This window comes from Drosophila santomea, chromosome X (assembly GCF_016746245.2).
Source record: "Drosophila santomea strain STO CAGO 1482 chromosome X, Prin_Dsan_1.1, whole genome shotgun sequence".
Lineage (NCBI taxonomy): Eukaryota > Metazoa > Arthropoda > Insecta > Diptera > Drosophilidae > Drosophila > Drosophila santomea.
Genome location: NC_053021.2, coordinates 15973776 through 15996411, shown reverse-complemented (window position 1 = coordinate 15996411; position 22636 = coordinate 15973776). Strand labels below are relative to the sequence as shown.

The window sequence follows — 22636 nt, the reverse complement described above, 5'->3', positions numbered from 1 at the left end:
TACTGAGTGGGCTGTGAACTCCCAAATGACAGGCCGTGTCACCCTTCAGTCAACTAAACAGCTCCGAGGCGATAGCATCCATTTATCCAAAATATTTGTGTTTCCGTTTTTTTTTATTTTGTTTTAAGGTTTTTTTTTTACATTCAAAACCACACAAAAGGATTTGCCTGGAACATGAAGAGCATAGTGGCTCAGACGGAATGCCAGCTGCGGCCTCTCAAAGGTGAGTGAGTGCATCCTGGACAGGATGCGGCCAGTATCTGGGGTCACATGCACTGGCAGATGGGGAAACGTATGTAGCTGCCCTCTGCGATTGTAGCTCCTAGTGTAGTTCTATCTTAAGGAGGTCAGTTTGCGGTTGCTAAGGATTAAGATACTTAGATAGTTTTGAAATTGTATTATATCTTAGCCATATATGGAAATCCTAGTTAGCTCACTTTGTCCATCACTTCATCATAAGCATTTTACCAATCCAATAAAGAGAAACTAATGATGCCACATCCTTTCAAGTGTCCGGCTTGGTTTCCGCGCTCAAGACGGCCCGTGGTGATCACCCGGGCAAAAGCAGCGCCGTTTGCCAGCTGGTGGCGCAGATGGTGGCCGGTCAGGTGAAGTCGCCATGGACGCCGCACCTGACATCGCTGATCGAACGCCCGGACACGAACAACCGCCACCTGTGGCGGCCATATGTCAGCTACAGCAGTCGCTACGCCCGCAAGCTATCCGTCCAGATGGAGCGACGTGGCTCGAGCATCAGCTTCCTGAGTGGTCAGAACTCGGGCTCGATGTGCTGCGTGCTGCCGGTGAAGACGCGCCATGCGCCCAAAACGCTGCAGGGACGAGAGTGGCCCATTTGGCGCCAATCCTCGATGCGACCGCTGCTCCTGCCGTCGTCCAATCTGTGGACGGGTGTGCTCAGCAAGCGTTTCTATGTGCCACGCCTACGTCCCGTCGAGGAGGTGGAGGAGGTGGAACGCCAGGCAGTGCCGCAGCTGAGGATCACCAAGGAGCAGAGCGAGGAGGAGGAGCAACAGCTCCAGCGGCGTAAAGATGGCAGTCGCCTGCGCAGCGAGTGCTCGGAGATTTATCTGGCGGACCGGGAGCAGGACTACAACGAGCGGGAGCGGGAGAATAGGCGCCATCGACAGCCCTACGTACCCAGCGAACTGATGACGCCCGAACTGGCCACCAAGTGGCAAACCACCAATGCCACCGGTAGCGACAGGGAGCGCCAGCTGCTGGATCTCGGGCAGCAGTTGAAGACGCGGCCATCCGTTCGGATGACGACGCACACCTGGAGCAGCGGCAATCAGAGGAGACAACGCAGCCGTCGGTCCAGTCCCCATCGGAATCCGATCGTCTCCGAGCTGGAAGGCTGGCGGCGATTGTCCAATCACCAGCCAGTGCCCGTCTTCCAGGGCGAGCCCGCCGAGCAGGAGCACCTGCGTCACGCCAGCCGCAAGACCAGCGCCAGGAGCATGATGCAGGAACAGGAGAGTTGCCAGGTAATGCGATTATAGGATTATAGCTCTTTGCGATCTTAAATGAATCCCATATGCTTGCAGATGGTGTGGGCGGAAAGGAAGAGATCACCGTGGCAGCGCACCGAGGTGACCGCCAGCAAATCGGGTCGAATGCCCAGCATACGGGCGGCCAAGTCGGCGGTCATGATGGCGCAGGAGGCGCGTAACAAGCACCACAGGCTGATCACCCAGGAGCTGGTGTACAGGCGCAGGCCCAGCACAGTGGACGCAGCGGAAGCAGAGGGCACAGAGGATCAGGATGCCCGCCATCGTCCCACCGTTGGAGGGCAGAAGATGTCCAAGGGAGCACCAGAGCGGGCATTGCTCAAACAGCATCTGGCCGATCTGCTGCCCGTCTCCCAGCCGGAGGACTCCTTTCGGATTGGCTACCAACCGAATGCGCCCACCCGGCAGCTCCTCGAGCAGGGCAAGTGCTATGTGTCGCTGCGCCGCGAGCAGTTCATCCACCTGCAACCCGTGCGGCCCAATTCCCTCATCCATGTGGCCGATCTGGAGATGCGGGAGTCGCCCCGTCAACCGGTGACCACGTTGCATCGCAGGGATGGCGCCAAACGACCGCGTCCCGTGGAGGTGGTGGTCAAGCCATCTCTGCTCACGGTGATCCGTCAGAATGCCGCCACCTGGGATCACAACGGAGGCAAAGTGGCCGCCAAGAGGTGCGATCTCGTGGGTGTGCGTCCCAAGGAGCAGGCCTCTGTGCGGCACCTGGTGCGGAAGGCCTCGTCCGTGGAGGCCATCGTCAAGGCCCAGGGCAAACACTCATTCGAGCCGAAGATCCAAACGTTGGCCAGTGACTACCATCGAGCGGCGAGCCAGAGACTGCCCCATGTGACCAGCAAGCTGGACATCAGCAAGGCGGCAGATCCCTTCAAGGATCTCGACGAGCCGCGCATCAAGGAGAAGGAGGTGGCCGCCAGCTGGAAGCAGGCGCATGTGGCCGGTAACAACAGGTACGAGGCGTCCACCTCCTACCGCCGGCGTGCATATCCCGGCAAGAAGTGCACCACCAAAGACATGACGGACTGCTACTTTCTGGCCAAGCGCAGCTCCTCCACGACGGTGATCGCCACACAAGCGGCATCCTCCAAGAAGGTGAAGCCACCCAAGCCGCCGGTGGTCAGTCCCAAGGTTCAGGTGCCCAGCGTGCTGCACAAGCAGAGGTACCACGACCTATCCTAGGGTATCCTAGATCCTCTGCATCAACCGTTTTTTGGACCACAAAACCCGGACAATCGATGGCAAATCCACATTCGAAGCGGAATTCCAAATTGAGCAGTGAACACTACAAATATACAACATTATATATACACACACACCTGGTGGATCGATGCTCCTCCCCGGAGAACTATTTTCAAATCGGAAAACTCGAAACTTGAAACTCAAACTCAAAACTCAAAACTCGAAACTCAAAACTCGAAACTCAAAACTCGAAACTCGAAACTCAAAACTCCAATCCAAAACTAAACTATCGCTTAAATTGCATCCTTCGAAAACGAACACGAAAACGAGCAGAATCGAAAATTCCAAAAATCTGAGGGTACAACTGCTTCGAAAACGATCGCTTTCATCCATTTTGGCATATTGATAGTTATTTATAACTCTTTGTTTTTTTTTTATATATATAGACACTTTTTTTCGATAATAGGAGACAGCCGTTTCAATGCCGTTTAAATTGAGACATTAGTGTTGCTAGAGCCAACAAATTTGTAGTTGTTACATACGTATTGCCCATTACAAAAAAGAACAAAAACAAAATAATATGTTAACTCAATACGCTGCAAAATTATGGACAGTGGTGACACTATGTAAAAATTATTGAATAAAAACGGAAACAATGGAATGTCTCGAAGAAAGGTGGTTTGTACTATAAGATTAGCTGGGAATTAATTATTAGCAGGGAATATCTTGAAAAATGTTCATATCTCCTCGAAATTACGTTCTTGCAGCAAATATTTCATAAGATCAAAGGTATATGACTAATCGCTCTATTAACCGTGAATGTGTACTATATATAGCATACGTTAAATATATGTATGTACTTATATTATAAACCCTAATTTATAACTAAACAGCAAAAAGGTAAACATGTTTATCATATTTCCCATTTGTTTACCAGCTAATTTCAACAAAACAGAAGCAAATTGCAATCGGAAAAACAGAAAAAAGAAAAACAGAATTGAAAAACACGTGACAATGAAAACGCAAAAAGGGCACATAGATAATACATAGGGAAATGAGTCGATTTTCCTATTTATAGAGCTGCAATGTCACCAAAATTATTTTTGGCAACCGCATGCAAGCCACATTTCACAATAGAATGCAAATTTGCATTTTCCAGAAAAACCAGTGGAAGTTTCTAAAAAAATGCATGCTATTTTAAACATTATATGGAGTTTTCTAGTTTCATGTTTAAATTAACTATTCAAATATACATTTAACTTAATAAAAACTCTTGGAAACTTCGCTTTGTTTTGGCCCACATTGACAGTCCGCGGGGTTTTGGTTTGTTTTATGTTTTGCTTTGTGTTTTTGGAAAGGGTTTGGGCTGCCAACGGGATTTTCTATTTAACATTTCATTTTGCACTACAATTAAACAATGCTTTCTTTCTTTCACATGCTTGCAATTAAACAATTAAGAACTAAACGAAGGGGTAGGACAGAGTTCATCCGGAGCTGTTCATCCGAATGGTTCAACCAGTGTGTATTGGTGGTGCCAGATGCTAGTCTACTGGAGATGGTGGCTCTGCTTGCACTGCCGCAGCGCCTCGTTGAATCCCTCGCAGAGGGTCAGATCCGCCTGACCCTGGGCGCACTGGATGAACTGTTTGAGCTCCCAGGCGCAGGCTCCCTGCGGCTCATTCGGCTGCTGCTGGGCGTAGTAGGGCTGCTGGGGGGCAGGAGCGGCTGCCGCCGGTGCGGGAGCAGCTGCCTCCTTGTCGCCAGAGCCGCTGAACAGCGAGGTCAGGCCATGACCCACGGTGTGTCCAATGGCTGAGCCCACGGCCACGCCTCCAGCGGTGGCGGCCATCTGCTGGAACATCGATGGCTGCTGCGGTGCCGGCATGCCGACGGCACTGGGAGGAGCACTCATGGGCGCCGGCACGGGGGCAGCGGCAGCCGGTGCTGGGGCACGTGCCTGGACAGGAGCTGGTGCCGGAGCGGGGGCGCGGGCCTGCACAGGTGCGCTGCTGTTGGGAGAAACAAAGAATCAATCAGTTGTTATTGTGGACTTTGCTCTGGCGTAGTGTTGTCGATTATTTGGTGATGAAATTGAAGGGGGGTCTTTGTAGTGGGCACATTGAACTATACATTACTGATTATTGCGGATTTTAAGGGATTTTTTATTGTATCTGCTGTTTTGAATATTTCTATGCAATTTCAAATTTTCTAAAAGGTATATACAGTTGGCTATTTTACTTTATAACAGACTTTAATATTTAGGTATTTATATAAATATTTATGTAAATAAATAGCCTGATATATATATATACATATATATCTATTAAGAATGATGGATTTAGTCAACTGTTTAAAAAACTGATGTTTTTAAGCACTTCCGGAATCGAAAAAGTAGCCAGATTTAGCGGGACATTCGCTGAGAGGACAGCACCACTGAAACATCCCATGTCATTGGGACTCCTCTTATTTTTTTAAGGTTACGTAACCTTAACCCATTTCAGGGTCCGGAAAAAGCGGCGGCAGTCGAAATGCTGTCCATAAGTTAAAGCCAGATCATCCGATTGATTGGTCGGTGATTTCGTAATCGTAATGCGTTTCCTGCCGGCGCTTTCTCCAATTTCCCCACGAATTTCGTATACTTTCGGCGACTTTCTTACCGACGAGCGGAGGGCGGAGGGCTGGCAGAACGTCCACGGCGAACCATTTTGTTTGTTTTATTTGTTTTTCTATCGACTCGGTTTCACGCAAGAATTTTACTTCCAACAGTTGTTGCTGTTTTGATGACGAGCTTGTAACTGAAATTCTGAAATAATCCCAATTGGACGAGAAACTTCGGCCTGCTGGCAGTGTGACCGGAGAAAATACTGGAAAATACTAGGGCAGAGGGTGTAAACTATCGGATACTGTATGTAGCAGCCCTGGTTATATGAGATGTTTTTAATAATTAAATATATTTTTAGTTAAAACTGGCATACTTCTAAAACATTTAATATGTAAAAAGTTATATGTTACAATATATATACAAATCTAATAAATTTAATATAATAACATATATTTTTCCACAAACATATATTATATATAACTAACTTTATATTAAAAGTGTATTTGCCCAAGTAATACCAAAGCATAGAATGTACTACTTTAATAATAATACGACATTTTAAAGAGTCGTAGAAATAAATACATTTCTAAAAACATAAACGTATATCTAAATTTCTTTAAAGTAAACATAATTCCGTAAATTCGGCCAAATTTATATTTGGCAAGCGAATGGCATCTATCGTTCCCCGTTGTGACTGGCAAACCCGCCAAATTCCGCATATCGATAGAAAGTCCAAACATTTCCATTAAAAAAGTTGTTTAATATCAAAAGACTGCCATAAAGCTTGATATATTCTTATGTAGTAGAAATACATGTAAAAATAAGCAAGCAATACGATTAAAAAAGGGAATAAGTTAAGAGAAAAGCCCCAATCATCGCCGACTATCTCTGTTCGATAGTTCACTCGTTGCGCAGCCCTGGCTGCCGAAATGCAACCGTGCGCGTGTCGGCGGAAATGTGACTCTGTGGCGTTGCCGCACACTGCCGTAACATGTTCTTTTTCAGGCGTTTGCCTTTGCGCTGACATCGTATCTCGATTTCTTCTGTGACAAAGTAAGGGATTTTCGACGTTTAATTGTGTGGATTGCGGCCAAAGATTGGCCAAAAGACGGCTAAATGCTGGCACCAAGTGTGGATACTGAGGGTTTTGTGAATTTACTGCGGCGAACTGCGGAATATTGCAATTTCCACCGAAATGAGGTTAAAAACGGGCGGCTTTTTGTTTGTGTGTGTGCGCGCGAGTGCAATTGTGTGTGTGCTTCACACGTGTTTGTTTCCCCCTTTTTTTTTGGTTTTTTTTTTTTATTTGCTTGCAGCGCAAGAAAATGTTAAATACAATATATATTCATGTATATTGAGCCAATTATCCAAAAGGATAACGTTCCAGAAGGTATAAACCCTTTTAAACTCGCAAGTCAACAACAACTCGCGTGTGTATATGTGCGGTGGAATTGCGCGTGTGTGTGTGTGTGCATATAGCGCGCATTTACAGTTTAAAAAACGTGTTAAGGCAGAAAAATTACTTAAATCTTTACTTGAAAGTTATTGTGAACTTTTTGTATACATAGCAGTGATCTTCACTGAAACTTTCATCTTCCACATAACTTGGACATTTTTTAAGTTTACTTTTGTTTTAAAAGAGGTTTTTAAGAATTTAAAACGAATGTAAAGCCCTTACAAATTATACGTATACCATAAAAAGCAGTTTTTTATATCCTTCTTTTGTGTTTCTAAAAGAAGTCTAGTTAAAGTTATAAACAATTGATTATATTGAATCAAATTATAATTCAAATGATAACATTTTCATTATTTAACTTATTTTAAATCGTTTGCAATCATCAATACCTTTTTGTGACGATGTATGCATAAACAAATACTGAAAAACACGTTTCTGTAAGACTTAGTTGGTTTTTAGGCAATACCTAATATGCAGTAACAGAAGTTAGACTGACAATAAATGAAAACAGATAATAGTAATAGATCGCAAAGCCCACAAGTATCCCACAGTAGAATGCCGATTTGCTGCAGACACGTGACTAACATATTTGCCTTCGAAAAACTCTTGCAGCATGGCCGAAGTTGCTGAAAACGTGGTGGAGACCTTCGAGGAGCCAGCGGCACCTATGGAAGCCGAGGTGGCCGAGACGATCCTGGAGACGAACGTGGTGTCCACCACTGAGCTGCCGGAGATTAAGCTGTTCGGCCGCTGGTCCTGCGACGATGTGACCGTCAACGACATCTCTCTGCAGGATTACATCTCGGTGAAGGAGAAGTTCGCCCGCTATCTTCCCCATTCCGCCGGACGTTATGCCGCCAAGCGTTTCCGCAAGGCCCAGTGCCCTATTGTGGAGCGTCTGACCTGCTCCCTGATGATGAAGGGTCGCAACAACGGCAAGAAGCTGATGGCCTGCCGCATCGTCAAGCACTCGTTCGAGATCATCCATCTGCTCACCGGGGAGAACCCTCTGCAGGTACTACACATACCCATCCCAATCCAAATCTGTTCCCACCTCCAACGAGCGTCCATGCTAAACTGTGGCCAGAGAACTTTCCCACTCGGTCATGGGTAGAATGGCACGCAGAGTAACCCCAAGGTTTTAATATCCTAGTGCCTGAAGATCACAAAGCCTCTTCTGGTTCTCCTGGAACTTAAAACCACACGACAAAACCATTATAAAGCATATGCGGTACCTTGGTGTAACATGATTCATAGGGAATGTTCAATACTTTCTAGTCCTCCTCAATGCTGGCTAGATTCTACATACTTTCCGAAGCATAACTCTCAAATGGACAAATAGTGAACCAAAGTTTTAATTATCCTAGTGCTAGATAGAAAACATCTTCTGGTTCTCCTGGAACTTAAAGCTACACTAGTATTAAAGAGGAGTCCTCCTCAATGCCAGTTGATGGTAATTTCCAGCCACACTGAGCATAACTCAAAATGGACTCATAGGAAAAGGTATTAACTATCCTTGTGCTTGAAGATAAACCCACTTCCCGCTCTCCTGGAACTTAATTCAACATTTAAGACTATATAATATTAGTGGATACTTTATAATGAGTCAACCTCAATGCTAGTTGAAGGAAACTCCATCCCAGCTAAAGCATATATTAACTAGACTCAGAGGAAACTGTGTTAATTATCCTAGTGCTTGAAGACTAAACCACTTCCCGCTCTCCTGGAATTTAAGACGACATTAGAAAGAAAGAATTCATTACAGAGATCAGTATACGTCCAAAACTAAAACTACAGCGTTGATCCCTACAGCGTTGTGGTATTCAATTGGACCAAAGGAAACCCCATGGTTAGCTATTCCTCTTAAGGGCATGGTCTAAAAAATGCAACCTTAATAAAGCATAAATCAACAATAACACATTCTTAGAACCCGCCTTTAGTAGTCCACCTCAATGCCAGACGGTTTAAAACTACCATGTCGTGCTGAGCATAACCAAAAATGGACTGATATTAAGTGAAATTGTTTTAACTATCCTTGTGCCTGAAGATATAAACCACTTCCTGCTCTCCTGGAAATTAAAACAACACTATAGATAAGCATTGTTCACCAAGAGTATTATTATCCGTCCAAAACTAAAACTGCAGCGCTGATTCCCACAGCGTTGTGGTATTCAACTGGACTACAACAAACCCCATGATTAGCTATTCCTCTTAAGGGCATGGTCTAAAAAATGCAACCTTAATAAAGCATAAATCAACAAAACCTCCCCTCAACCGCATTGGTACTTTTACTGGATTAAAGTAATAGCTTACTAATTTCGATTTTCCTTTTTGTGACTTCTTGCAGATCCTGGTCAGCGCCATCATCAACTCGGGACCCCGTGAGGACTCCACCCGTATTGGACGTGCCGGTACCGTCCGTCGTCAGGCCGTCGATGTGTCGCCCCTGCGTCGCGTCAACCAGGTAGGTTTCTTTAGAGGATTTGCCAGATGCATGTGCATGTGCTCACGGTGGCCGGTAGCAATGGCTTGTGGTTCGTTTGGAGACTGCTTGCTTATAACACTTGGCCAGAACGAAAATCTATCTAATATCCGTAGCGTCATAATGTGTAGTATAGCCGACATTTGGCGTATGAAACGAAGAGACATTATCAATTGCATAACCCTTAAATAGTTATGCTGCTATGCGATGATGATTAAATATTATTTATATAATTGGTTCATCTATTTTCTCTAGGCTATCTGGCTGTTGTGCACCGGAGCTCGTGAGGCTGCCTTCAGGAACATCAAGACCATCGCCGAGTGCCTGGCTGATGAGCTGATCAACGCTGCTAAGGTGGGTAAATTGGGCTATTGGAGAGCTCAAAGTAGTGGTGTACTTCTGTGGGGAAGGTCTACTCTAATGCTTGGCATTGTACCACCAAGATGCCTGGCCTCGCTTGTAGACCAGATCGAGAACCACGTTCGGCACGCGGATTAACCCAAGAATTGGGCTTTGAAATAGCTCTTTTCTTCCTTCTAGTGACACAGCTGGTCATTTTAATTTGTCCAATCTAATTCTGCATCATGGTTTATTTATGTAGTCTCGCTTTTGGACCAAATCAAACTCCCAATCTCTTATTATCCTTGTGCTCGCGACCACTTAACTGTCCTATGCATACGAGAAACGTAAAAGAACACTCATATAATTTAGTATTTTGCAACTGAATCGATTAGGAAACTAGAGGGGTCCAGTCTAATTCTGCATAATGGTTTATTTATGTAGTCTCGCTTTTGGACCAGATAAATTCCCATCCTTTATTATCCTTGTGCTTGTGATAATATCAAAGTTCAATGCACACGAGAAACGTAAAGGAACATTAGCGAAATATTTAAGACATTGGTATATAGCATTCCATAATAGGTCCAGTCTAATTCTGCATCATGGTTTAATTATGTAGTCTCGCTTTTGGACCAGATAAATTCCCATCCTTTATTATCCTTGTGCTTGTGATAATATCAAAGTTCAATGCACACGAGAAACGTAAAGGAACATTAGCGAAATATTTAAGACATTGGTATATAGCATTCCATAATAGGTCCAGTCTAATTCTGCATCATGGTTTAATTATGTAGTCTCGCTTTTGGACCAGATTAATTCCCATCCTTTATTATCCTTGTGCTTGCAATATCATTCAGTTCAATGCACACGAGAAACGTAAAAGAACACTAGCTTTAAATAAGTTAAGAACTTGTGAATCTTGAAAACATGTATCGCCAGTACTAATAACTTATGTTTAAATGTATTTGCAGGGATCTTCCAACTCGTACGCCATCAAGAAGAAGGATGAGTTGGAGCGTGTCGCCAAGTCCAACCGTTAAGGAGACATCATCACCAGCAAAAACAAACTTCTGTCTGTTTTTTTTTATACAAATAACGTGTGTACACTGAGAAATGATACACTAAATCTAAAATAAACAACAAGATGAAAAATTCAATGTAGACCATTCTTTTTTTTTATAGTTTTTAGTTTACAATAAACTTGATTGTCAGAGAGGAACTGATATTTAAGTTATTTTCTATTGGGCTGGATGTTCACCGTGAAACATGGAAGTTGGAAGAAATGGGAAGAAATAGCTATGGAATAGCTAACAATTAATAAAATAAAATGTTAGAAAGTATAGAAAAAGTTGTTACAAACACATTTAATTTCAAAACAATCGGAAACCCCTTATTTGTAATAATATTGTTACTATTGTTTCCTCTTTTTTTTATACATTTTTCACTAACTAAATATTAAGTGACACTACATAACTATAATAAGGCTGTATTAAATTTAAAGATAGTTGCAATATTTCGTAGATCTGGCATCACTATTTCTAAAATAAAATTATAAAAAAGCAAGTAAATGTTTATAACACTTCGATTAGTTCAATATATTTTCTATTTACCATTTTTGGAGAAAACTATGCCAAATAAAGAAACATTTTCATATATTTAGTGTGGCTTATTCATGAAATATCGCAGAGATATCGAAGTGTCATGACATCCGATTGTACAACTTGATTATCGATGTACAACAGGACCCGATAGGTTACAATTAACGCCAACTTATATCGATTTCAATTTCATTTCGTTTTAAAATTCTTTGGTAGTAGGTCGGATTGAGTTAAGTTCTCGTTATCACATTTCTGGATTGGTGTAAGATGTTCACAGTGGATGCAGGTGCAGACTCAGCAGTTACCAACGAAACTCCATTGAAAAGCCAGTAAGTGTATGGCAATCCTGGCCAGAAAACGGGACGTCTTTCTATTTGCAGACTTTTATAGATATGAAACACGTAAAATACACTAAACGCCACACGATATACTCAATATACAATGCAGATTTCACGTGCAGAAGCTGGTGGAGCACTTTTGCCGGCAGACGCAGTTGCTCAAGCTGGTCCAGGGCTCCTCTGGCCGCTTTGTGGCGAACTATAGGAGCAGCCGACGGCCAGAGGACCTCCTGGCCCCCATCCAGTTGCGCCTGGACTTCGACTACCGGCAACTACTCGAGATCTCGCCGCAACTCCTGCAACTCATCGTCGAGGAACCGCTGCAGTTCCAGGAAGCGGTCCGCTACTCGATCTACGGCCTGGTCCGCTCACATCTCAAGGACGCCGGCCTGAAGCCCATCGATATCAACCAGCTGCACGCCCACTGGCGCTTGGTGGGACTGCCCTTTACGCCGGGCCTGCAGTTCGAGCCGCGGGATCAGTTGATCCGGCTGGGTTTGTCCCAGGTTCTGGGCATCCTAGCCGCGTTCACGCCGCAGGAAACGCTGGTGTCAGTTCAGCAGTTTGTACATGTCCTGGCAGAGAATCGCTTTGTTTCCCTACTTCGCACGATTTCTTGTTTTTTTCTAATTAGACGTATCTGGCCATGTCTTGTCTTCCAATTGGAATTCCTATGTTACCAAGTTTGTTTATCTTTTTTAGATTGGATATGCATCATTAATTGTAGCTATAGTTCTTGCCTAGTATTTACGTTTGAAGATTTTGACTAAATTCACTGTTTCACTGTTTCACACTTTTCTAGTTTTCGGTTTTTACTATAGTATTATATTATTATATTAGTATATAGAGCCCAATCTACTAACGCAGTATTGTTCGTATCTCTTTCCTATAAATGATCATTGTGGTTACTGTTCAAGTAGCATGGTTTCCATTATCCTTATGTTTCATTTAAGTTGGTTAATAGTACTTATTATTTGTCTACTTCATGTATTGTTATACCCTTAGCTATATTTATTTCTAAACATATGAATTATAGAGCATACATCTCCTCTGCTAGGGCGTGTCTAGCTTTGATAACACGTATAATTTATTCCCTGATATTCTATTGTAGCCTGCAATCGATTTGGTACTGCGGCAGTGGCTGTATGCGAAATGCTATACAGACCAGCTCAACGGATGGTAGGTCCCATAGGCTAGGACTACTAACGAAACCTCTACTTCATCCAAATTGTGCCACATCCATATGTAACCTCTAACCATCTTCACCACCCTCGAAACCCTGTCCCACAAACTAATGTTGTACCATAACTAACCCATCATTGGCATTAATTGTTCACGAAATCCTGTGGAAGATCCATTGCTAATCCATTCCATCGATATCTTTCAGCACCCTTTTGTTCGGGCTGCTCGCGGCCCATGAGTGAATACCAAAAACTGCGCGTCACAGAAACCTACCGGATTTTAGCCATCTTGCCTATTTCCGCCATTCAGACACCTCGTATCACCAATTGCCTTCATCGCCCCAAGTTAGTCCGCCTTAGAGGTAAGTGCATCTGGTATCCAGGACATTATACACTTATGAAACTGACATGAATTGCATTTCATAGCCCACGCCCACGACTGCGAATTAAAGTTGGGTGCCAGCTACCTAATCTGCGGATACTTTGCAAGCTCGGCCACCACATATCAATTGGAAGCATGCCATCTAGGAAGCGCCTAGAGAACAAAGCCCGTCGTCGGCGCAATCCCGTTCAGCTCAATGATTTCTTGCGCGGCGATGACGAGCCAATTCAAATCACAACACCATTATCATCAAATGAATCTCAGTCACAGACGCCGTCTACTCCAAATGCCAACACAAGCTCCATAGGGTAGAATATTCGAGATATACCATTATGATTATCAAATACACTAATATGTATCCTCCAATGTCCAGCACCATCCCATCGAAGGACCTGTTCGAAAGCGATGTGACTCCCGTTATGACACCCACACCGCAGACCGACACCTACCAACCAACTGTTAATGTCTGGCGCTCACCCAAGGAAACCACTCAGCCCGAAGCTAACTATAATGTGAGTGCCGAGGAGTATCCGGATTTGGGCAAGCGTTTGAAGAGAGCCAAGCAACCAACGCCGACGATGACAAACCTGGAGAACGGCGCCACTGGCTCGCGCCTTCGCAGTCGTCGTAGTCGCATAATAAATCCACCTGTGCTGGCCAACTTTTTGCCAGATTCCGTGCTCCCGACGTCGAGCAACAGCAAGCAGCAATCTGTGGCCAATTGGCTATCGTCAGTACGTTCTAGCGACAGCCATGGCACTGCCAACGACCAGGCAAGCTGCTCTTTTTCGAACAAGATTACACTGCTGAGAAGGGATTCAGCCCAGGAGCTCGGGCAAAAAAGTGCTGCCCAGTCCTCCCCGAAGGAGAAACATACCGAACAGCAGCAGCAGAATACTCCAGCTGAAGCCCAAGAGCAGCAGAATACTCCACCTAAAGTCCAAGAGCAGCAGACAATTCCGGCTAGTGCTGTCAAGCATCAGCAGAACACAACTAATAATTCTTCAACGCCGCAGCAGAAGAGTTCTGTCAGTTCTTTACAGCAGCAGAAAGTAAGCGCCGCAAGATCTCTTTCACAGGAGCAGAAGAAATCTTCTGGCAATCTTACTCAACAACAGCAGCAGAGTTCTGTCAGTTTTTTGCAGCAGCAGAAAGAAAGCCCAGCAAGATCTCTCCCACAGGAGCAGAAGAAATCTTCTGGTAATCTTACCCAACAACAGCAGAAGAGTTCTGTCAGTTCTTTACAGCAGCAGAAAGAAAGCGCCGCAAGATCTCTTTCACAGGAGCAGAAGAAATCTTCTGGCAATCTTACTCAACAACAGCAGCAGAGTTCTGTCAGTTTTTTGCAGCAGCAGAAAGAAAGCCCCGCAAGATCTCTCCCACAGGAGCAGAAGAAATCTTCTGGTAATCTTACCCAACAACAGCAGAAGAGTTTTGTCACTTCTTTACAGCAGCGGAAAGAAAGCGTGGCAAAATCTTTCCCACAGGAGCAGAAGAAATCTTCTGGCAATCTTACTCAACAACAGCAGAAGAGTTTTGTCACTTCTTTACAGCAGCGGAAAGAAAGCGTGGCAAAATCTTTCCCACAGGAGCAGAAGAAATCTTCTGGCAATCTTACTCAACAACAGCAGAAGAGTTCTGTCAGTTTTTTGCAGCAGCGGAAAGAAAGCGTATCAAAATCTCTCCCACAGGAGCAGAAGAAATCTTCTGGCAATCTTACTCAACAACAGCAGAAGAGTTCTGTCAGTTTTTTGCAGCAGCGGAAAGAAAGCGTAGCGAAATCTCTCCCACAGGAGCAGAGGACATCTAGCAATCTTTCTCAACAACAGCAGAAGAGTTCTGTCAGTTTTTTGCAGCAGCAGAAAGAAAGCCCATCAAGATCTTTCCCACAGGAGCAGAAGAAATCTTCTGGCAATCTTACTCAACAACAGCAGAAGAGTTTTGTCACTTCTTTACAGCAGCGGAAAGAAAGCGTGGCAAAATCTCTCCCACAGGAGCAGAAGAAATCTTTTGGCAATCTTACTCAACAACAGCAGAAGAGTTCTGTCACTTCTTTACAGCAGCGGAAAGAAAGCGTAGCAAAATCTCTCCCCCAGGAGCAGAAGAAATCTTCTGGAAATCTTACTCAACAACAGCAGAAGAGTTCTGTCAGTTTTTTGCAGCAGCAGAAAGAAAGCCCAGCAAGATCTTTCCCACAGGAGCAGAAGAAATCTTCTGGCAATCTTACTCAACAACAGCAGAAGAGTTTTGTCACTTCTTTACAGCAGCGGAAAGAAAGCGTGGCAAAATCTCTCCCACAGGAGCAGAAGAAATCTTTTGGCAATCTTACTCAACAACAGCAGAAGAGTTCTGTCACTTCTTTACAGCAGCGGAAAGAAAGCGTAGCAAAATCTCTCCCCCAGGAGCAGAAGAAATCTTCTGGAAATCTTACTCAACAACAGCAGAAGAGTTCTGTCAGTTTTTTGCAGCAGCAGAAAGAAAGCCCAGCAAGATCTTTCCCACAGGAGCAGAAGAAATCTTTTGGCAATCTTACTCAACAACAGCAGAAGAGTTCTGTCACTTCTTTACAGCAGCGGAAAGAAAGAGTAGCAAGATCTCTCCCACAGGAGCAGAGGACATCTTCTGGCAATCTTACTCAACAACAGCAGAAGAGTTCTGAAAGTTCTAGACAACAGCAGCAGAAGATAAGATCGCCTGGCAAATTGCAACAGCAGCAACAGAAGAGTCCTGCAAATACCGTAGGGAATCAGAAGAAGCGGAAGTCTCCTGGCATTCAACAGGCCTGGCATCAACAAATGAGCCCAGGAAATTCTTTCCAGCAGGAGCAGCACAAATCTTCGGGGGGGACACTCACAGAGCAGCAGCAGCAGCCAAAGAGTCTTGCGAAAACATTGAAGCATCAGCCGAAAAGTCCGACAAACTCTGTTCAGCAGCAGCAACATCACGTAGCCCATAGTAATCAGAGTCGGGCGCAGTCAGCGAGACCTGTCAAGCCCATTCATTCGCGCCCAAAGAGCCAGGAGAGAAAGGCTCCTGTTACAAACAATTTCTCTGTGTCAAGCCGTCTACCCACCGATGAGCGCATCCAGCAGCCCACTCAATTTTCGGGTCCCAGCAATGCCAACGATGTGGACGAGGAAGTTGTGCCGCCGACGCCAAACAACCAAAGTGAGAGAATGCCGAGAAGATTCCCACGGCGCGGCAACAACCGGCGGGTGGTGCGCAGTCTGCAGGCGTTCACTCGAGAGTTCACGCAGTCCTCGCCGGAGGCATCGCCAGAGGGATTGCCGGAGGGATCGCCAGAGGGATTGCCAGAGGTATTGCCGGAGCGATCGCCGGTAGGATCGCCAGAGGGATCGCCAGAAGTATTGCCAGAGGGATCGCCAGAGGTATTGCCAGAGGAATTGCCGGAGGAGTCGCCACAGCAAGAGGTGGTACAGTGCAAGCAACATGAGCAACCGCAACAGGTGAAGAGCTTACCAGAAAACGAACCGAACTGCCGCATGCATCAATTGGCTATGCACAGCGCATTGAACTCAGATGCCCTGGAGTTCCGCCCTGCGGAAAGGCGTGAGGCCGGAGGATTCAGTGAACGTGCCCAAGTTTGCCGATTGAGCGTAAGTCATTGCACCCTAAGGTAAATCTTGTTTTTAAAACTCCTTCTTCATTTGGCCACTACAGCGAAGACGTCGCCGCCAGCGTTTTTTGCGCTCTTTACACGTGGAACCATTGCTCCCGTCATACGAGCTAGTACCAAGCGAGCCACTGCGACCCGTGTGCCACGTGCCTGACTGCTGCTATTACAGAGCCCCACCATCAGTAATCACTCCTGAGATAGTTCAACCGCCGTCTCCACAACGACTGCCAGTCACCGTACCGGTCCAACCCATGATGCCACCGACAACGATCGAGGTGTTTACCACCAGCAACCCGCCGCCCATGGTCGTCTATAATCCGCAGTCGGGGAATTTGTGGAGCAATCCATCACCATATATGCCCATTGAAATCGAAAACAACAGGGTCAGCCAGTCGGTTTTTCGGCTTGCCAGCCTCCCGTGCACTGGGGTGGGCACCCCAACTACGGATTCCTTTACCAGCTGGCCACCCCCCAGCCAGCACCACAGCCCCAGCCGCCTCCCATCCAGTATTTCCGGGCCCAGCCAGTTCTCGCATACTCTCAGCTCGCCGCCGGTGAAGCGCCAGCAGCACCAAAAATTATCGCCATCAATCATCCACCAGGACGAGGACCTATTGTACAGCAGGTCTCTGTTGGATATGGACCGGGAGGAGACCCAGTGGGAGCAGCAGGGTCAGGAATGGCAGTGGGAGTCGCCGCAGGAGTCCTCCAGGTTCCAGTCGCAGCCGCTGCCGCAGCCACAGGTCGTCGACGACGTACACGGCGTGCCAAACGCCGACGTCGCTAAGGACGCAGGACCACCGCTCGAGCGACACAAGATATTCCGAGCACCATCACAGCACGGCCAGGACTATCCCAAGCCGGATCTTAACTGCGTGCCGTCCAGCATCAAGAAGCTACATCGTCTAATTTCGTCCCAGTATTCCGACTACTCATTCGTCTACGCCATGAGTGCTCAGCTCAGTCAGGACTGTGTGCCCATGGATTGCTATGTGTACCTGAAGATGGTACTGCTGGCCAGTATCGTTTCAATCGAATCCGATGAGGTGCGGGCTCCAATTTCGCTATGCATCATCGCCACCGACAGCCTGATGGCCAATCGCCTGATGAACAAAGTTGGCCAACTGGCTCCACGCTACCTGGGACCTCACGACTACGGACTGCAACCCACCTTCAGTGCTTTGCCCACCCGCTTCAACTGGATAGTGGCCAGTCCTTTACTATTAGCTCAGCAGGGTGTTTACCACGCCGGCGATTGGACTCGTCTGTCCAAGGAGCAGGGATGCCAACTGGAGAAGTGCATCGAAAATGGAGCGGTCCCAGTGCCGCAGTTGCACATCGATCAGCCCTTGGAGGCAGCCGTTTGGACCCACTGGCAGCCTGACAACTCCAGCAATCAGACACAGGCCCTCGCCAAATTGTGCCCGTAAGATAGACAAAACTAAAGCATGCTTATATACTAACCTAATCTACTTTGCAGAATCTTCGGGCTGCCCATTTATATGGGTGCTCAGGTCAACAAGAGTCTCTGGAACTTTATAATCCAGCAGCACAGCGCTGAGGGACAAAATGTGGTTAACGATGGCTTGAACATTCCCGAGGACGACATGCGCATGCTTATCCATCTGTTGCACCAGCGCAAGACCACCCTAACCGATGGCGCCCAGCACATGCTGCAAAAGTATTACGTGATCTCCAGGAAAGAGCGACCGAGTTAGTCCATTTAACAACCTAACTTTTTATATTTAAACCCAACCATAAATGTTACTTTTCTGTGCCCTTCTAATTGATGGCAACTTACGTTCTCCATCCCGCTCTTTTCCAGCTGTCTTCTCCAGCAAGACGTATATAGTGCTGAAACAATTTGCCGAGTGCTTTGCCAAACTGGCGCTGCGTCTGGAGGTCCTTGAATCGGACGTTTGTGTGGCCATCTTCCACTGCGAGCATTTCGTGCAGAGCATATTTGGGGCCAAGGAAAACCAGGCACCGCCGGCGGTGATCAATTTCAATGTGATCTCCTGCATCGATCCGTACATGAACGAGTTTGCCCGCTGGCTGCTTCAGTATCTGGATAGCTACGAGGACGAAGAGCTGGGAATGAACGCGGCCAAGAGGCGACGCACTGATAGCTGGGGCATGCCCTAAACATTTGGCATCGATTACGAGTCCAACTTGCCATTGATTTAGTATTACTCGTAGATTTATAACCATCGCACACTGGACCAATTTTGAATACCTTTTGTAGTTTTATACAGATGGATTTACAACACGTCGTGTTTGTAAACAAAATTGGCACTGAAGCCACACAACACTACCTCTCTAATCTATTCACTATAACAAACAACACCTGAAGCGTTCAAAAGCAAAGTCTATATTTGTAAACATTTGTTCTCCTCTTCCCCCTATACCACAACACTTGATTCATTCGGTATATGTTTTGTGTATATCGCATGATGATCGCGAATAGTTCCTAAAATTCTATTCGCGAAAATCAAGAACCATTGTTTGTAAAATCTTGTACCGGATCGTTGGTAATCGTTGAACAACGATCTTTTTGGTATTTTTGGGAAACTAAATATTTTCAAAATTGTTTTTGATACAAGTATTAAATTTAAATGTGTGGCCACAAATATGTATAACCTTTATTTTTTTTTGATACAACATATTTCTACGAAATATGAACAAACCTGAAAATAACTGTGAATAATATATAAAATACATACTTTAAGTAAAGGATGCCAAACAAATTAAAAACAAATATGGAAAGAGCTGTCGAAAATGTCCACTTTCTAGAGAGTTTTCGATTTTTTCTCATTTTAAAGTCCAAGAAAAATATCAGTCTGTTTAATTTGTGTTTCAAATGTTACATTTGAAAGCCAGAGATATTTAGATAGTTTTTTTTTTTATGGTAAATAACAATATATCCACAGAAAATAATGAAACCTGAAATGGGCTGTGAATAATATAAAACTTAACTATAATTAAGTCATGGACACCAAAAAGAAAGAACGACAGGATGACAAACAAATGTATTTTTTTAAAATACAGAACGAACAATTACTTTGTTGACTACGTTAACCATGTAAAGTAAACAGAAGTATCCTCTTCAGTTTCAAATCGAATAAAATTCATTTGTTTATTTAAAAAAAAACAATTCTTTTTATTAACTACCTTGTATTGTTACAAATATTTATACATAGTTATTGTTATTATTAGTTTCGTATTTCTCAGTTTTTCTTTTGCTTTTGATTATCCTTTCCAACTGCCTGAGCAAATCGTTCAGTTTTAGTCTTACGCGTAGTAATGGGCCAATATAGTTTGACTCCCTATTTCTCGATTGGATTGTACCAATTATACATTTATCAAAATATATGGTATATTTTTTATACAATATAATAGATAGGCATACAATATTATAAAGTGTTTGGGTAAATTCACGATGAAACTTCAAGTGTTCAAGAGTCATGTTGGTAGTTACATTTAAATCGTTATACAATTTGTATATGTTTATTGTTATGTTCTAGGGTTTATGATATATATGCGAGCATATAGATATCAGGGCGTCCAATTGAGCAAGAATTTCCAAATCTTTAGTATGTTGAACGCACTGCCACTATTGGTCAGTGGTATCCATATGATTGGGTTGTAGAATGGCGGTGTTAGTAGCATGGGGCTGTCCTTGATTTACATTCGTTCGTTACATTCTAAAACTAGATATAAAAAATAGTTCTTAACTACAATATGACAAAGTAAAATGTACATACATAATAATATATAGGTCTAAAAAAATACGTTCTTGACTTTGGTCCAGTACTGAAATCTCGGATTTCGTTAGTTCGCCAAAAAAATAGAAAGTTTTAGGTTCCATTTGCCCTTGTCCTATTTGAGCAACTGTTTTTTTGGTCTTACTTGGCTACGTTTTTCTTTTTCTTATGTTTTCTTTGTTATTAGTTAAGTTATTTGAGCTTATACATTAAATATGTTTCCCATCTAAGTTTGAGACTGTGCACTGGGCAGAAGTGTTTGGGGTCCTCCGCGGAATCCATTAGTAGTCCAGATTACCCTGGGCCCCGGTGATGATGGCATCGATCCAAATGCGCGCCGCCGAATCGGATGCGGCTTGCAAATTGTAGCTTCGCTTCTTCGTTTTTACAATAAACGTGCAATGCGGTCGGCCGCTCTTCGAGGCATTCAGATGATCCAGATAGACCTCGTCGATGGTCTGTGGATGAGAACAAGATGTGTCTGTAAGATACGCGAGTTGCGGGTGTACAATGATATGGACTCACTGCAAAGTAGGCGCCGCCACGTGGTTTCCTCTCCGATTTATCAGAGTAGTAAATTAAGGCGCTCCTCTGGCGATCCAGGACAAACCAGCGTCTCGACCACGCATGAAACGTGGCACCCAGCTTGTGCAGGTAACTGGAAAAATCATTCGAATTATAGTTTAGTTTGCTTTTAAGGGCAACATATTACAAGAGCTTACCCGCGACAACTGTGCGCGTCCACAAAGACATGCGGGCACAGATCGATCTGGTGGCCAGCCGTCTCGATGTGGTGGCGCAGATTCAGATCCGGCGAGAAGATGGGCAGGTAGCGGGTGAGCGGACGCTGGTGTTTAGGCAGAATGCGTTTCCGATCGCTGGCGGTGCTGCCACCGCTTCCGCTGTTTCCACTTCCGCTGCCCGCCGACGCCGTGTCCTGTGAATTGCTGCTGGCCCGCTTGTTATCCGCCGCCGCCGGCGACGTGGAGGAGTCCATTCCGTTGCCAAACTTGGGCGCCTCAATCGTCGCATCGCAATTGTTGGCCTCCGAAAGCGGACGCGGACTTCGCGCCACCATTTGGCTGCCACCACCTACTCCGCCGCCGCCGCCGCCGCCGCCTCCCATTCCCAGGGCAATGGCATGGTGCTCCAATTCCGGCTGCGAGTGCCGTTGCTGAAATGGTAATGAAAATCCGTTTTAAATACGTCTTCAGTGCCTTGCATTTTTTTGCAAAATCGCCATTATATTAAGACCATTAAACTGGTATTGCTTTTGCATTTCGCACATTTTGTTTCGCTTTATGGCCCATAAACTTATGTTTTCAACAAAGGCGATTATACGATTATGTCCTCAATAATTTGTAATTTTGATTATTTTTTTAATTGCTTACTTGTTTGTATCATTTTTATACGTTATTTTTACTTTTACATATTATTAAATGTTCGATATAGTATGTTTATAATAAAAAGGTCTATTGAGTTTTGGATTTTTAATATTAATATTAATTTTTTGGTTATAGGTTTGGCCGTAGTTTGCCATATATTATTTAATGAAATTTCATGTTTTGCTAGATTTGTAAACTATATTTAACACTGTTTAAAAACAGAACAGAACTGCTTCATCTTTTTTATATATTTACATCTATTTTATGCTTTGTAACCCGGATGGATTTGTTTTAATTATTTGGTTTGCAAATTCTGTGTAATTCAGTTATAAAGTCCAACTCTTTTTTAATTAAATCACGATCCACTCACTAAGTAATACAACTCATTGCGCTGGCGTGCATTTGCATCCGTGCGCCGATGCTGTACGTAGGTCATCCACACGGACATATCGATGGGAAAATCGACGGAAAACCGGATGGGAAATACTTGTTGAAAATCACTTGTGCTTCCAGTGGAAATGGGCAACTAACTAAGCGATTCTCCGACGAAAACCGAGGATGATGAGGCGACGCCGCCAAAGCTTCTTGTGCTCTACAGACTTTTAGACTTTCAGATATTCAGATATTCAGACATTCAGACTATCCGACGGATCTCGACGAATGGGGCGCACATGAACATTGTCCAGCAGCCGGAGGATCGCGAACCAGATCGAGGTAATTATACGCGGATCTTTGTGGCCAATGAACGG

At 44.7% G+C, this 22636-nt stretch overlaps 6 protein-coding genes and 7 non-coding genes across 18 annotated transcripts in view; 11 read left to right on the top strand and 2 right to left on the bottom strand.

The window, feature by feature from the left end:
* The first annotated feature begins 26 nt into the window (after positions 1-26).
* On the top strand, positions 27-3393 carry LOC120455149 (protein xmas-1-like). Its single transcript, XM_039641054.1, has 3 exons — positions 27-223; positions 511-1505; positions 1566-3393. Exons 1-3 carry the CDS (start codon positions 175-177, stop codon positions 2721-2723), a joined length of 2202 nt encoding a protein of 733 aa, XP_039496988.1. The 5' UTR covers positions 27-174; the 3' UTR covers positions 2724-3393.
* A 611-nt stretch (positions 3394-4004) lies between these two features.
* LOC120455150 (coiled-coil-helix-coiled-coil-helix domain-containing protein 2) lies at positions 4005-5547 on the bottom strand. Of its 2 annotated transcripts, none has more exons than XM_039641056.1 (2): positions 5381-5547; positions 4005-4729 (listed from the first exon to the last, which is right to left on the bottom strand). In XM_039641056.1, exons 1-2 carry the CDS (start codon positions 5425-5427, stop codon positions 4270-4272), a joined length of 507 nt encoding a protein of 168 aa, XP_039496990.1. In that variant the 5' UTR covers positions 5428-5547; the 3' UTR covers positions 4005-4269. The 2 variants fall into 2 exon arrangements, with proteins under 2 accessions (XP_039496990.1, XP_039496989.1); XM_039641055.1 differs by having other exon boundaries at positions 4005-4732; positions 5381-5540.
* Positions 5548-6274: 727 nt separating this feature from the next.
* Positions 6275-10759, top strand: LOC120456400 (40S ribosomal protein S5a). Its single transcript, XM_039643229.2, has 5 exons — positions 6275-6378; positions 7394-7796; positions 9129-9245; positions 9519-9617; positions 10574-10759. The coding sequence occupies exons 2-5, from the start codon at positions 7395-7397 to the stop codon at positions 10640-10642; spliced, it is 687 nt and encodes a 228-aa protein (XP_039499163.1). The 5' UTR covers positions 6275-6378; position 7394; the 3' UTR covers positions 10643-10759.
* LOC120457426 lies at positions 8550-8703 on the top strand. Its single transcript, XR_005616951.1, has one exon. It is a non-coding gene; the product is annotated as a small nucleolar RNA psi18S-1854 (small nucleolar RNA).
* On the top strand, positions 8898-9051 carry LOC120457425. The gene has a single exon (XR_005616950.1). It is a non-coding gene; the product is annotated as a small nucleolar RNA psi18S-1854 (small nucleolar RNA).
* On the top strand, positions 9290-9434 carry LOC120457427. Its single transcript, XR_005616952.1, has one exon. It is a non-coding gene; the product is annotated as a small nucleolar RNA psi28S-2876 (small nucleolar RNA).
* LOC120457431 lies at positions 9823-9963 on the top strand. The gene has a single exon (XR_005616956.1). It is a non-coding gene; the product is annotated as a small nucleolar RNA psi28S-1192 (small nucleolar RNA).
* On the top strand, positions 10005-10143 carry LOC120457430. Its single transcript, XR_005616955.1, has one exon. It is a non-coding gene; the product is annotated as a small nucleolar RNA psi28S-1192 (small nucleolar RNA).
* Positions 10180-10318, top strand: LOC120457429. Its single transcript, XR_005616954.1, has one exon. It is a non-coding gene; the product is annotated as a small nucleolar RNA psi28S-1192 (small nucleolar RNA).
* On the top strand, positions 10355-10492 carry LOC120457428. Its single transcript, XR_005616953.1, has one exon. It is a non-coding gene; the product is annotated as a small nucleolar RNA psi28S-1192 (small nucleolar RNA).
* Positions 10760-11401: 642 nt separating the features above from the next.
* On the top strand, positions 11402-13284 carry LOC120457246. The gene is made up of 5 exons (XM_039644635.2): positions 11402-11529; positions 11648-12088; positions 12650-12717; positions 12926-13081; positions 13146-13284. Exons 1-5 carry the CDS (start codon positions 11468-11470, stop codon positions 13256-13258), a joined length of 840 nt encoding a protein of 279 aa, XP_039500569.1. The 5' UTR covers positions 11402-11467; the 3' UTR covers positions 13259-13284.
* On the top strand, positions 13237-20502 carry LOC120457244 (protein FAM186A). Of its 2 annotated transcripts, XM_039644631.2 has the most exons (6): positions 13237-13409; positions 13475-14081; positions 14115-16718; positions 16783-18164; positions 18219-18451; positions 18564-20502. In XM_039644631.2, the coding sequence occupies exons 1-6, from the start codon at positions 13237-13239 to the stop codon at positions 18881-18883; spliced, it is 5319 nt and encodes a 1772-aa protein (XP_039500565.1). In that variant the 3' UTR covers positions 18884-20502. The 2 variants fall into 2 exon arrangements, with proteins under 2 accessions (XP_039500565.1, XP_039500563.1); XM_039644629.2 differs by having other exon boundaries at positions 13475-16718.
* LOC120457245 (pleckstrin homology-like domain family B member 1) overlaps positions 20206-22636 on the bottom strand; it is a 23167-nt gene continuing 20736 nt past the window's right edge. For 3 of the 4 annotated variants that reach the window (XM_039644632.1, XM_039644633.2, XM_039644634.2), the window contains 3 exons: positions 21225-21676; positions 21028-21160; positions 20206-20960 (listed from right to left, as the gene is read on the bottom strand). In XM_039644632.1, coding sequence (XP_039500566.1) covers positions 20784-20960; positions 21028-21160; positions 21225-21676 — 762 coding nt within the window. In that variant the 3' untranslated portion in view covers positions 20206-20783. The remainder of the gene's footprint in view (positions 20961-21027; positions 21161-21224; positions 21677-22636) is intronic. The other variant, XR_005616920.1, reaches the window with a different exon arrangement.

What these genes read in the sequence shown, in the direction of transcription:
- LOC120456400 (XM_039643229.2), top strand. Translation starts at nt 7,395, where the DNA reads ATGGCCGAAGTTGCTGAAAACGTGGTGGAGACCTTCGAGGAGCCAGCG. An exon ending in CCCTGCGTCGCGTCAACCAG is followed by an intron (nt 9,246 to 9,518) that starts GTAGGTTTCTTT and finishes TATTTTCTCTAG; the next exon opens with GCTATCTGGCTGTTGTGCAC. An exon ending in AGCTGATCAACGCTGCTAAG is followed by an intron (nt 9,618 to 10,573) that starts GTGGGTAAATTG and finishes ATGTATTTGCAG; the next exon opens with GGATCTTCCAACTCGTACGC.
- LOC120455150 (XM_039641055.1), bottom strand. Translation starts at nt 5,427, where the DNA reads ATGGTTCGCCGTGGACGTTCTGCCAGCCCTCCGCCCTCCGCTCGTCG. An exon ending in CCTCCGCCCTCCGCTCGTCG is followed by an intron (nt 4,733 to 5,380) that starts GTAAGAAAGTCG and finishes TTCTCCCAACAG; the next exon opens with CAGCGCACCTGTGCAGGCCC.
- LOC120455149 (XM_039641054.1), top strand. Translation starts at nt 175, where the DNA reads ATGAAGAGCATAGTGGCTCAGACGGAATGCCAGCTGCGGCCTCTCAAA. An exon ending in CCAGCTGCGGCCTCTCAAAG is followed by an intron (nt 224 to 510) that starts GTGAGTGAGTGC and finishes CATCCTTTCAAG; the next exon opens with TGTCCGGCTTGGTTTCCGCG. An exon ending in AGGAACAGGAGAGTTGCCAG is followed by an intron (nt 1,506 to 1,565) that starts GTAATGCGATTA and finishes ATATGCTTGCAG; the next exon opens with ATGGTGTGGGCGGAAAGGAA.
- LOC120457246 (XM_039644635.2), top strand. Translation starts at nt 11,468, where the DNA reads ATGTTCACAGTGGATGCAGGTGCAGACTCAGCAGTTACCAACGAAACT. An exon ending in ACGCCGCAGGAAACGCTGGT is followed by an intron (nt 12,089 to 12,649) that starts GTCAGTTCAGCA and finishes ATTCTATTGTAG; the next exon opens with CCTGCAATCGATTTGGTACT. An exon ending in CAAGTTAGTCCGCCTTAGAG is followed by an intron (nt 13,082 to 13,145) that starts GTAAGTGCATCT and finishes TGCATTTCATAG; the next exon opens with CCCACGCCCACGACTGCGAA.
- LOC120457244 (XM_039644629.2), top strand. Translation starts at nt 13,237, where the DNA reads ATGCCATCTAGGAAGCGCCTAGAGAACAAAGCCCGTCGTCGGCGCAAT. An exon ending in CCCAAGTTTGCCGATTGAGC is followed by an intron (nt 16,719 to 16,782) that starts GTAAGTCATTGC and finishes TGGCCACTACAG; the next exon opens with CGAAGACGTCGCCGCCAGCG. An exon ending in CTCCAGGAAAGAGCGACCGA is followed by an intron (nt 18,452 to 18,563) that starts GTTAGTCCATTT and finishes GCTCTTTTCCAG; the next exon opens with CTGTCTTCTCCAGCAAGACG.